We start from the raw sequence: 12,500 nt of genomic DNA, 5'->3' as shown, positions 1-12,500 counted from the left end.
TTTCTGGCATTTTTGTTGTTATTTCTGGCCTTTTTGTCATTTCTTTACTGTTTTTGTCACTTCTTCTGATGTTTTTGTCACTATTTCTGGCATTTTTTATCACTTTTTCTGGCCTTTTTGTCACTATTTTTGGCTTTTTTGTCACCATTTCTGACATTTTTGTCTTTTTTCTGACATTTCTGTCACTTTTTCTGCTGTATTTCATGTTAAACTAAAAAGGATCTTACTCTTTAACTAAAAGGTCTATCTCTGTAGAGATCCATCCCATTATGTTGTCAGAGACTTAGAAAATAATCAGAGTGTGAACAGAACTTTTAGTGGACGCTGACTGATGCTGAACAAGATTGTTATTCCCATCAGTCACTGAGACACCAATGCATGGGAAAATAAGGTCCAGGTTGGACAAATTACCCAAATTACTCTTTAAAGTTTGAATGAAATCCTATTTATCTCAGTCCTGGTTAAAATAAAAGTCCTATTGAGAAAATAAATCATTAAAAACCATAATAACTTCATATTTAATTACATGTGTGATGTGTTGATGTCGAGCAGCTGTTTGACTTTCGGGCCCTCTCGGTTAAACGAAGCTATTTTGCAGCTCAGCGTGAAAATTGTGCACACATCAGGAGAATAAAATGGCAAATTATCTGCGTACATATTGTGAGACGAGGACATTTCTGTCAGCCCCCCAAAAACGATCACACACAACATTTGGCCGGCGAAAGAAAGACTGGGCAGCGAGACGAGAGGGCGTCAGGAGACGAGATGCTTTCTCTGCTGCAGTATGTTTATCTGCTATTCCAGCCAATTTGGCAGCAGCCAGGTTTTTAAAAGGGGGGAGGAGGAGGGGGTGAGGAGGAGGAGGGGGGAGGAGGGGTGTGACCTGGACTGTGTGCAGACCCCGGGTTTGTCACCCAGACCTCGTTTGCCCCAACCGGCTGGCTCTCTGGCTGCAAAAGAGCCGGTCAGATCACAGCCAAGACTCAGAGTCTGAAGGATGGTCAGAGAGAGAGAGAGAGAGAGGGAGAGAGGGGGGGGGAGAGAGAGAGAGAGAAAAGAGAGAGAGGGAGAGAGGGGGGGGAGAGAGAGAGAGAGATAAAGAGAGAGAGGGAGAGAGGGGGGGGAGAGAGAGATGTTATGTTCATGCTGTAGTTTATGTTGTGCCAGTTATTGTCAATTTCTTTCTGTTTTTGTTATCTGCTTTGCCAGTATAAGCAATGCCAATAAAGCTCTTTAAATAAAAAAATAGAAAATTCACAGAGAGAGAGAGAGAGAGAGAGAGAGAGAGAGAGAGAGAGAGAGAGAGAGAGAGAGAGAGAGAGAGAGAGAGCACACACCAAATTCCCTTCTCAATTTAACACTTTAATGTTTCTAATATACATGAACTGCTCTTCACATCAGCATCAATTGAATCCACAGCACTAAAAAAAAAAAGAATTTCAGAATGAATAAAAGGGAAACACAATGGATATTTGGCTTTATTTTTGGCATTTAAAAAAAACAAAAAAAGATTTATCTGGCTGGCCTGAACACTGCGGTGTGCCTGGTCTGTGTAGCTTCTTTTAATAATTCAAAAATGTTCATTCAGAGATTCAAATTTGTTGCACATCGATTCGGAAAGGAAAAACTGGATAATCTGTGTGCACCAAATTGTTGCGAAACCAAACACTCCTTCATGTTCTGTTTAGTTTTCTTTCTAGTTTGATTTTAGTGCAAAGAAGATCAAATAATTTGACGTGTGTGTGTGTGTGTGTGTGTGTGTGTGTGTGTGTGTGTGTGTGTGTGTGTGTTGCCGTGACAGCAGATGATGAATGGGCATTACTTGGAGAATAACAACAGCGTTGGCCAGCGACAGCAGCGGCCAGAGAGACGGCCACAGACGGCCGTCCCTGGGCAAATATGGCCGACATCGAAGCCAGATGTTACGCCAGGACCTGCCTGTGTGTGTGTGTGTGTGTGTGTGTGTGTGTGTGTGTGTGTGTGTGTAAGATGGCCGATGTGCTGAGGCCCGGGGCAGTTAGTCAGCTGCAGGGCTGAGAGGCAGATTGTGTTGGCAGAGGGCTGAGAGGAGGACAGAGGACAAAACACACACACACACACACACACACACACACACACACACACACACACACACACACACACACGAAAACGGGCCTTCCTGTGAGTGATTGATGACTGTATCTGCCGTCAAGAGAGTCACAAGATTAATTACTGTTTAAATTTCTCATAATCAGACACTTTTTTTATTTTTATTCATACATTAATTGCTCAATATTTTTGCAAAAATTCATCTTTGTTTTACCAGTGATTGACCTAAATATGTCCTGTCCGACTACATGATATCAGAGAGAAAGCAGAAGCTCCATCCTATGTCCTTCACACACTACCTTCACTACCTTCACCAACACAAATCAATCTCACTGAGTATAGAAGCTGCGAGTTGGTCCGGGGCTTCGCCTGAAGCCGAACGGCGAATACACCCTCCCCTAACCCTGAAAAGGGTCAGCTCGGCCGCAGGCTTTGGAGGGCGAAACAAAATCCGCAACTCCGACCGTAATCGCAAGGCTACAAGCGGCGAGTTTAGTAATAATCAATAATCCGAATGCTAATTCTGCCACAGATGGCAGACGACCTGCATAGCGAGAAGATGAAAAATGAATGAGCTCGGGGTTGACACCGGAGCTTAATACCTTGGCTAGGGTCACCTCGAGGTCACAGCTAACTTTGTTGATATAAATACTCGAAATTAAAGTTAAAGTGGCCATATTCTGCTCATTTTCAGGTTCATAATTGTATTTAGAGGTTGTACTAGAATAGGTTTGCATGGTTTGATTTTCAAAAAACAACATATTTTTGTTACTGTTTGATACTGTTCAAGTCTCTGTTTTAGCTACAGAGTGAGACCTTGCAACTTCTGTAACATCTTTGTTGGGATTTACACATGCTCAGTAGCTAGGTAAGGACTACATGCTCAGTAGCTAGGTAAGGACTACATGCTCAGTAGCTAGGTAAGGACTACATGCTCAGTAGCTAGGTAAGGACTACATGCTCAGTAGCTAGGTAAGGACTACATGCTCAGTAGGTAGGTAAGACTACATGCTCAGTAGCTAGGTAAGGCTACATGCTCAGTAGCTAGGTAAGGACTACATGCTCAGTAGCTAGGTAAGGACTACATGCTCAGTAGCTAGGTAAGGACTACATGCTCAGTAGCTAGGTAAGACTACATGCTCAGTAGCTAGGTAAGGACTACATGCTCAGTAGCTAGGTAAGGACTACATGTTCAGTAGCTAGGTAAGGACTACATGTTCAGTAGCTAGGTAAGACTACATGTTCAGTAGCTAGGTAAGACTACATGTTCAGTAGCTAGACTACATGCTCAGTAGCTAGGTAAGGACTACATGCTCAGTAGCTAGGTAAGACTACATGCTCAGTAGCTAGGTAAGACTACATGCTCAGTAGCTAGGTAAGACTACATGCTCAGTAGCTAGGTAAGACTACATGCTCAGTAGCTAGGTAAGGACTACATGCTCAGTAGCTAGGTAAGGACTACATGCTCAGTAGCTAGGTAAGACTACATGCTCAGTAGCTAGGTAAGGACTACATGCTCAGTAGCTAGGTAAGGACTACATGCTCAGTAGGTAGGTAAGACTACATGCTCAGTAGCTAGGTAAGGCTACATGCTCAGTAGCTAGGTAAGGCTACATGCTCAGTAGCTAGGTAAGACTACATGCTCAGTAGCTAGGTAAGGACTACATGCTCAGTAGCTAGGTAAGACTACATGCTCAGTAGCTAGGTAAGGACTACATGCTCAGTAGCTAGGTAAGACTACATGCTCAGTAGGTAGGTAAGACTACATGCTCAGTAGCTAGGTAAGACTACATGCTCAGTAGCTAGGTAAGACTACATGCTCAGTAGCTAGGTAAGACTACATGCTCAGTAGCTAGGTAAGACTACATGCTCAGTAGCTAGGTAAGACCACATGTTCAGTAGCTAGGTAAGGACTACATGTTCAGTAGCTAGGTAAGGACTACATGCTCAGTAGCTAGGTAAGACTACATGTTCAGTAGCTAGGTAAGGACTACATGCTCAGTAGCTAGGTAAGGACTACATGCTCAGTAGCTAGGTAAGGACTACATGCTCAGTAGCTAGGTAAGACTACATGCTCAGTAGCTAGGTAAGACTACATGCTCAGTAGCTAGGTAAGACTACATGCTCAGTAGCTAGGTAAGACTACATGCTCAGTAGCTAGGTAATACTACATGCTCAGTAGCTAGGTAAGGACTACATGCTAGGTAGCTAGGTAAGACTACATGTTCAGTAGCTAGGTAAGGACTACATGCTCAGTAGCTAGGTAAGGACTACATGCTCAGTAGCTAGGTAAGAACTACATGAGCTAGCTAGCTTTTTCTCTAACTTCAGTCAGTATAGGCAGGATTAGCCGGGAGACTTCTTCCAATTTAGCGTGGAATACCTGCAGAACAGAGACATGGAAGTAGTTCTTTTGGAGATTATGGTGAACTAGTATGTGTTGTAGCATTGTTTTGCCGTTGAGAACGAGCTAGCATGCTAATGGTTAGCCCCCTCGTTTCGGCTAGTACTGTAGAAAGCCCTGCAGATGTTGACCAGCTCACCAGGAGACTGAATGCAGGACACATTCAGAAACCGCATCTCACTCAGAACACCATGGATGGGTTTATCAAAGTTTCTATGCGTGTGGAAGCGCCAGAGACACAAAATAACACCCCAAATCCCAGAAAAAGGGATTTTTTTTCATAATATGGGCACTTCAAGCAGTACCTCTGGCAGAAAAGTGACAGAAAAGTGACAGAAAAGTGACAAAAAAAAACTGAGAGAAAACTGACAGAAAACTGACTGAAAACATGCACCCTCCATGTGGCGAATGGTGTCTTAGATTTACTCACCAAACAGAAAATTCCTCCGCATTTGAAAATTAGCCGACTGGCTAACACTTGCGCATTTACAGAACTGTTGATTAATGTGCATTCTCCTAATCAAAACTGAGAGAAAATTGACAGAAAAGTGACAGAAAAGTGACAGAAAAACTGACAGAAAAGTGACCAAAAAACTGACTGGAAACTGACAGAAAACTGAGGGCAAACTGACAGAAAAACTGACAGAAAAGTGACAAAAAAACTGACTGAAAAACTGACAGAAAAGTGACAAAAAAACTGACTGAAAAACTGACAGAAAAGTGACAGAAAAAGTGACAGAAAAGTGACAAAAAAACTGACTGAAAACTGACAGAAAAAGTGACAGAAAAAGTGACAGAAAAGTGACAAAAAAACTGACTGAAAACTGAGAGGAAACTGACAGAAAACTGAGGGAAAACTAACAGAAAAACTGACAGAAAAGTGACAAAAAAACTGACTGAAAAACTGACAGAAAAGTGACAGAAAAAGTGACAGAAAAGTGACAGAAAAAGTGACAGAAAAGTGACAGAAAAACTGACTGAAAACTGAGGAAACTGACAGAAAACTGAGGGAAAACTGACAGCAAAACTGACAGAAAAACTGAAAAAACAACTGACAGAAAACATGCACCCTCCATGTGGCGGATAGTGTCTTAGTTTTACTCACCAAACAGAACATTTGTTCGCTTGGCGAGTGTTAATTTCGGACCATCTCTAGTTTGGAACTGCTTGACGTGGTATCGGACCATCTGATTGAATCTGTTTCCAACTAAACGTCTTTTGTCTTCCCAGTTTCGTCGTCACAAACGGCGACTCGTCCCGCAGCGGCGTGCTCCGCTTCGCCATCGAGCACGGTGACCGCATCCTGCCCACCTTGCATCGCAACACGGGACAGAAAACTAAGAGAAAAGTGACAGAAAAAGTGACAGAAAAGTGACAAAAAATCTGACAGAAAACTGACTGAAAACTGAGAGAAAAGTGACAAAAAAAACTGACAGAAAACTGACAGAAAAACTGACAGAAAACTGAGAGAAAACTGAGAGAAAACTGACAGAAAACAGAGAAAATTGACAGAAAAGTGACAGAAAAAGTGACAGAAAAGTGACAAAAAAACTGACTGAAAACTGAGAGGAAACTGACAGAAAACTGAGGGAAAACTAACAGAAAAACTGACAGAAAAGTGACAAAAAAACTGATTGAAAAACTGACAGAAAAGTGACAGAAAAAGTGACAGAAAAGTGACAGAAAAACTGACAGAAAAGTGACAGAAAAACTGACTGAAAACTGAGGAAACTGACAGAAAACTGAGGGAAAACTGACAGCAAAACTGACAGAAAAACTGAAAAAACAACTGACAGAAAACATGCACCCTCCATGTGGCGGATAGTGTCTTAGATTTACTCACCAAACAGAACATTTGTTCGCTTGGCGAGTGTTAATTTCGGACCATCTCTAGTTTGGAACTGCTTGACGTGGTATCGGACCATCTGATTGAATCTGTTTCCAACTAAACGTCTTTTGTCTTCCCAGTTTCGTCGTCACAAACGGCGACTCGTCCCGCAGCGGCGTGCTCCGCTTCGCCATCGAGCACGGTGACCGCATCCTGCCCACCTTGCATCGCAACACGGGACAGAAAACTAAGAGAAAAGTGACAGAAAAAGTGACAGAAAAGTGACAAAAAATCTGACAGAAAACTGACTGAAAACTGAGAAAAGTGACAAAAAAACTGACAGAAAAGTGACAGAAAAGTGACAGAAAACTGACAGAAAACTGACAGAAAACTGAGAGAAAACTGACAGAAAACAGAGAAAATTGACAGAAAAAGTGACAGAAAAGTGACAGAAAAACTGACAGAAAAGTGACAGAAAAACTGACAGAAAAGTGACAAAAAAACTGACTGAAAACTGAGAGGAAACTGAGGGAAAACTGACAGAAAAGTGACAAAAAAAACTGACTGAAAACTGACAGAAAAGTGACAAAAAAAGTGACAGAAAAGTGACAGAAAAACTGACAGAAAAGTGACAGAAAAACTGACTGAAAACTGAGAGGAAACTGACAGAAAACTGAGGGAAAAGTGACAGAAAAAGTGACAGAAAAGTGACAGAAAAACTGACAGAAAAGTGACAGAAAAACTGACAGAAAAGTGACAAAAAAAAAAACTGACTGAAAACTGAGAGGAAACTGAGGGAAAACTGACAGAAAAGTGACAAAAAAACTGACTGAAAAGTGACAGAAAAGTGACAAAAAAAGTGACAGAAAAGTGACAGAAAAACTGACAGAAAAGTGACAGAAAAACTGACTGAAAACTGAGAGGAAACTGACAGAAAACTGAGGGAAAAGTGACAGAAAAAGTGACAGAAAACTGACAGAAAAACTGACAGAAAAGTGACACGAAAAAACTGACTGATAACTGACAGAAAACTGACAGAAAAACTGACAGAAAAACTGAAAAAACAACTGACAGAAAACATGCACCCTCCATGTGGCGGATATGGTCTTAGATTTACTCACCAAACAGAACATTTGTTCGCTTGGCGAGTGTTAATTTCGGACCATCTCTAGTTTGGAACTGCTTGACGTGGTATCGGACCATCTGATTGAATCTGTTTCCAACTAAACGTCTTTTGTCTTCCCAGTTTCGTCGTCACAAACGGCGACTCGTCCCGCAGCGGCGTGCTCCGCTTCGCCATCGAGCACGGTGACCGCATCCTGCCCACCTTGCATCGCAACACGGGACAGAAAACTAAGAGAAAAGTGACAGAAAAAGTGACAGAAAAGTGACAAAAAATCTGACAGAAAACTGACTGAAAACTGAGAAAAGTGACAAAAAAACTGACAGAAAAGTGACAGAAAACTGAGAGAAAACTGACAGAAAACTGAGAGAAAACTGACAGAAAACAGAGAAAATTGACAGAAAAAGTGACAGAAAAGTGACAGAAAAACTGACAGAAAAGTGACAGAAAAACTGACAGAAAAGTGACAGAAAAACTGACTGAAAACTGAGAGGAAACTGACAGAAAACTGAGGGAAAAGTGACAGAAAAAGTGACAGAAAAGTGACAGAAAAACTGACAGAAAAGTGACAGAAAAACTGACAGAAAAGTGACAAAAAAACTGACTGAAAACTGAGAGGAAACTGAGGGAAAACTGACAGAAAAGTGACAAAAAAAACTGACTGAAAACTGACAGAAAAGTGACAAAAAAAGTGACAGAAAAGTGACAGAAAAACTGACAGAAAAGTGACAGAAAAACTGACTGAAAACTGAGAGGAAACTGACAGAAAACTGAGGGAAAAGTGACAGAAAAAGTGACAGAAAACTGACAGAAAAACTGACAGAAAAGTGACACGAAAAAACTGACTGATAACTGACAGAAAACTGACAGAAAAACTGACAGAAAAACTGACAGAAAAACTGAAAAACAACTGACAGAAAACATGCACCCTCCATGTGGCGGATATGGTCTTAGATTTACTCACCAAACAGAACATTTGTTCGCTTGGCGAGTGTTAATTCGGACCATCTCTAGTTTGGAACTGCTTGACGTGGTATCGGACCATCTGATTGAATCTGTTTCCAACTAAACGTCTTTTGAAACGGCGACCGTCTGAGCGGGCGTGCTCCGCCGCCATCGAAAGCACGGTGACCGCATCCTGCCCACCTTGCATCGCAACACGGGACAGAAAACTAAGAGAAAAGTGACAGAAAAAGTGACAGAAAAGTGACAAAAAATCTGACAGAAAACTGACTGAAAACTGAGAAAAGTGAAAAAAACTGACAGAAAAGTGACAGAAAAAGAAAACTGACAGAAAACTGAGAGAAAACTGACAGAAAACAGAGAAAATTGACAGAAAAAGTGACAGAAAAAGTGACAGAAAAGTGACAGAAAAACTGACAGAAAAGTGACAGAAAACTGACAGAAAAGTGACAAAAAAAACTGACTGAAAACTGAGAGGAAACTGAGGGAAAACTGACAGAAAAGTGAAAAAAAAACTGACTGAAAACTGACAGAAAAGTGACAAAAAAAGTGACAGAAAAGTGACAGAAAAACTGACAGAAAAGTGACAGAAAAACTGACTGAAAACTGAGAGGAAACTGACAGAAAACTGAGGGAAAAGTGACAGAAAAAGTGACAGAAAACTGACAGAAAAACTGACAGAAAAGTGACACGAAAAAACTGACTGATAACTGACAGAAAACTGACAGAAAAACTGACAGAAAAACTGACAGAAAAACTGAAAAAACAACTGACAGAAAACATGCACCCTCCATGTGGCGGATATGGTCTTAGATTTACTCACCAAACAGAACATTTGTTCGCTTGGCGAGTGTTAATTTCGGACCATCTCTAGTTTGGAACTGCTTGACGTGGTATCGGACCATCTGATTGAATCTGTTTCCAACTAAACGTCTTTTGTCTTCCCAGTTTCGTCGTCACAAACGGCGACTCGTCCCGCAGCGGCGTGCTCCGCTTCGCCATCGAGCACGGCGACCGCATCCCGCCGACGTTGCATCACAACGCTGGTCTCCGGCTGCAGGACGGCGCCACGAAGACCGTCACCGGCGCCGAGCTGCAGCTCACCGACCCGGACACGGCCGCGGCCAACCTGAGCTTCGTGGTCACGCAGCCGCCGCGCCACGGCCGACTGCTGCTGGGAGGAGTCCCGCTGACTCCGCCGCTGGCGTTCACGCAAGCGGACGTGGACGAGATGAAGCTGGCTTACCGGCACGACCGGGCCAGCCCGGCCGACATCGACAGGTTCTACTTCCTGCCGACGGACGGGAACAACAGAGGATACCTGGAGTTTGGGCAGCTGAGAGACGAGCCGGCTGTCTTCAACATACAGGTGGGTCGGAAGAAGTATTCAGATGCTTTTACCTGCAGTAAAAGTACTAATACACACAGGGGAAAATACTTCAATACAAGATATAAGCAGTGACGGACTGGTAATCTGGCATTTGGGCAGATGCCAGAGGGGCTGCGGGCCCTCATGGGCCGTTTGGGCCGGCCGGCCAATCAGAGTGCCGCATGATTGTCACAGCCACGCGGTCACTTAATTGTAAACTGCGGCCCATATAATTTCTCTCGGCCCCCTTTCAAGCATTAATAACAAAGTTAGTTTGCTAAACGATAGCCAAATGTATCTAAATCCTTCACACTTACTAGTTATGTGATCTGATTTGTATTTATACCACATATGCGTCTCTCAATATCACAGTCATGGTTACCCTGGTTACCCTCTACAGTCATGAACTTCTACATCAGTCTGTATTGTTTTGTAGCAAAATTACTTATTCAGATCAGATGTTTTTAAAACGTAAACGTGCATGGTTTGACCATGCCGAGTAGACGCGTCTGCGTCTTTATGTGTCTATGGTCTAGTGTGGTGGTTGGAAGTCGTTGACAAAAAAATTAAGCGAGGCATCAAGCGACGGGGGGGGGCAGAGAAAAAGAAGAGAGAAATATAAGAGATGGAGACCAATGCTGCAGGAGGGAGTGTAGCTACAGTAAGTTTGGTTTTATAAGTCTATGTTTTGGTGCAGTTGTTTATAGCATGGGAGTTTACGTTCACCATCACTGGGGCTATCAAAAGTGCGTGTTCTTTCCGTGCGTCAAAAGTCCTATCTCCGACCCCCCCCCGCTGGTGGGTGGAAATGCCAGGGCTGTTTTTTGTTCCCAGTCCGTCACTGGATATAAGGGTAACTACCGTTTTTTTCAACGTGGAAAAAACTCACTAAAAAACTGTCCAATAACAGACGGAAAACTGACAGAAAACAGACCGAAAAAAGAGAAATAAAGACAGAAAATAGACAGAAAACAGACCGAAAAAAAGGCAGAAAACAGCAAAAAAAGAGAAAACAGACTAATACTAATACTAATACACACAGGGTAAATACTTTATACCCTTTATACAAGATAAAGGGTAACTAATGGGCAGGACGGAGCCGGAGATTAAATAAAAAAATGACGCTGCAGTGCGCCCAAAGAGTGCGAAGCATTCCTGGGCTGCTTAGTATGTGGAAAGCAGCGATTCTTCTAACCTACCCTAAATTGATTAATGTGTGTTTTGAGTGTGAGAAGATCTAGGAATAACGCAATGAAATGGCCTAGGCCTGCAGGTAATGGATGTTACCTATAGGCCTGCAGGTAACGCATGTTACCTATAGGCCTGCAGGTAATGTATGTTACCTATAGGCCTGCAGGTAACGGATGTTACCTATAGGCCTGCAGGTAATGTATGTTACCTATAGGCCTGCAGGTAATGTATGTTACCTATAGGCCTGCAGGTAATGTATGTTACCTATAGGCCTGCAGGTAATGCATGTTACCTATAGGCCTGCAGGTAATGCATGTTACCTATAGGCCTGCAGGTAATGCATGTTACCTATAGGCCTGCAGGTAATGTATGTTACCTATAGGCCTGCATGTAATGTATGTTACTTAGGCCTGCAGGTAACGGATGTTACCTATAGGCCTGCAGGTAATGTATGTTACCTATAGGCCTGCAGGTAATGTATGTTACCTATAGGCCTGCAGGTAATGTATGTTACCTATAGGCCTGCAGGTAATGCATGTTACCTATAGGCCTGCAGGTAATGCATGTTACCTATAGGCCTGCAGGTAATGCATGTTACCTATAGGCCTGCAGGTAATGCATGTTACCTATAGGCCTGCAGGTAATGCGTGTTACCTATAGGCCTGCAGGTAATGTATGTTACCTATAGGCCTGCAGGTAATGCATGTTACCTATAGGCCTGCAGGTAATGTATGTTACCTATAGGCCTGCAGGTAATGTATGTTACCTATAGGCCTATGGGTAATGTATGTTACTTATAGGCCTGCAGGTAATGCATGTTACCTATAGGCCTGCAGGTAATGTATGTTACCTATAGGCCTGCAGGTAATGCATGTTACCTATAGGCCTGCAGGTAATGCATGTTACCTATAGGCCTGCAGGTAATGGATGTTACCTATAGGCCTGCAGGTAATGGATGTTACCTATAGGCCTGCAGGTAATGCATGTTACCTATAGGCCTGCAGGTAATGTATGTTACCTATAGGCCTGCAGGTAATGGATGTTACCTATAGGCCTGCAGGTAATGCATGTTACCTATAGGCCTGCAGGTAATGTATGTTACCTATAGGCCTGCAGGTAATGTATGTTACCTATAGGCCTGCAGGTAATGTATGTTACCTATAGGCCTGCAGGTAATGTATGTTACCTATAGGCCTGCAGGTAATGCATGTTACCTATAGGCCTGCAGGTAATGCATGTTACCTATAGGCCTGCAGGTAATGTATGTTACCTATAGGCCTGCAGGTAATGTATGTTACTTAGGCCTGCAGGTAATGCATGTTACCTATAGGCCTGCAGGTAATGTAGTTACCTATAGGCCTGCAGGTAATGCATGTTACCTATAGGCCTGCAGGTAATGCGTGTTACCTATAGGCCTGCAGGTAATGTATGTTACCTATAGGCCTGCAGGTAATGCATGTTACCTAGGCCTGCAGGTAATGCATGTTACCTAGGCCTGCAGGTAATGCATGTTACCTATAGGCCTGCAGGTAAT

At 42.8% G+C, this 12,500-nt stretch overlaps 1 protein-coding gene across 4 annotated transcripts in view; it reads left to right on the top strand.

Moving 5' to 3' along the window:
• Window positions 1-12,500, top strand: part of frem1b (Fras1 related extracellular matrix 1b) — a 153,288-nt gene that overhangs the window by 118,809 nt on the left and 21,979 nt on the right. For all 4 annotated transcript variants that reach the window (XM_028588545.1, XM_028588544.1, XM_028588542.1 and 1 more), the window contains one exon: window positions 9,355-9,775. In XM_028588545.1, the coding sequence (XP_028444346.1) occupies window positions 9,355-9,775 (421 nt within the window). The remainder of the gene's footprint in view (window positions 1-9,354; window positions 9,776-12,500) is intronic.

The sequence above is a fragment of the Perca flavescens genome, chromosome 9 (assembly GCF_004354835.1).
Source record: "Perca flavescens isolate YP-PL-M2 chromosome 9, PFLA_1.0, whole genome shotgun sequence".
Lineage (NCBI taxonomy): Eukaryota > Metazoa > Chordata > Actinopteri > Perciformes > Percidae > Perca > Perca flavescens.
Note: the sequence above shows the minus strand (reverse complement) of the source record. Positions and strands in the feature narration are given on the sequence as shown.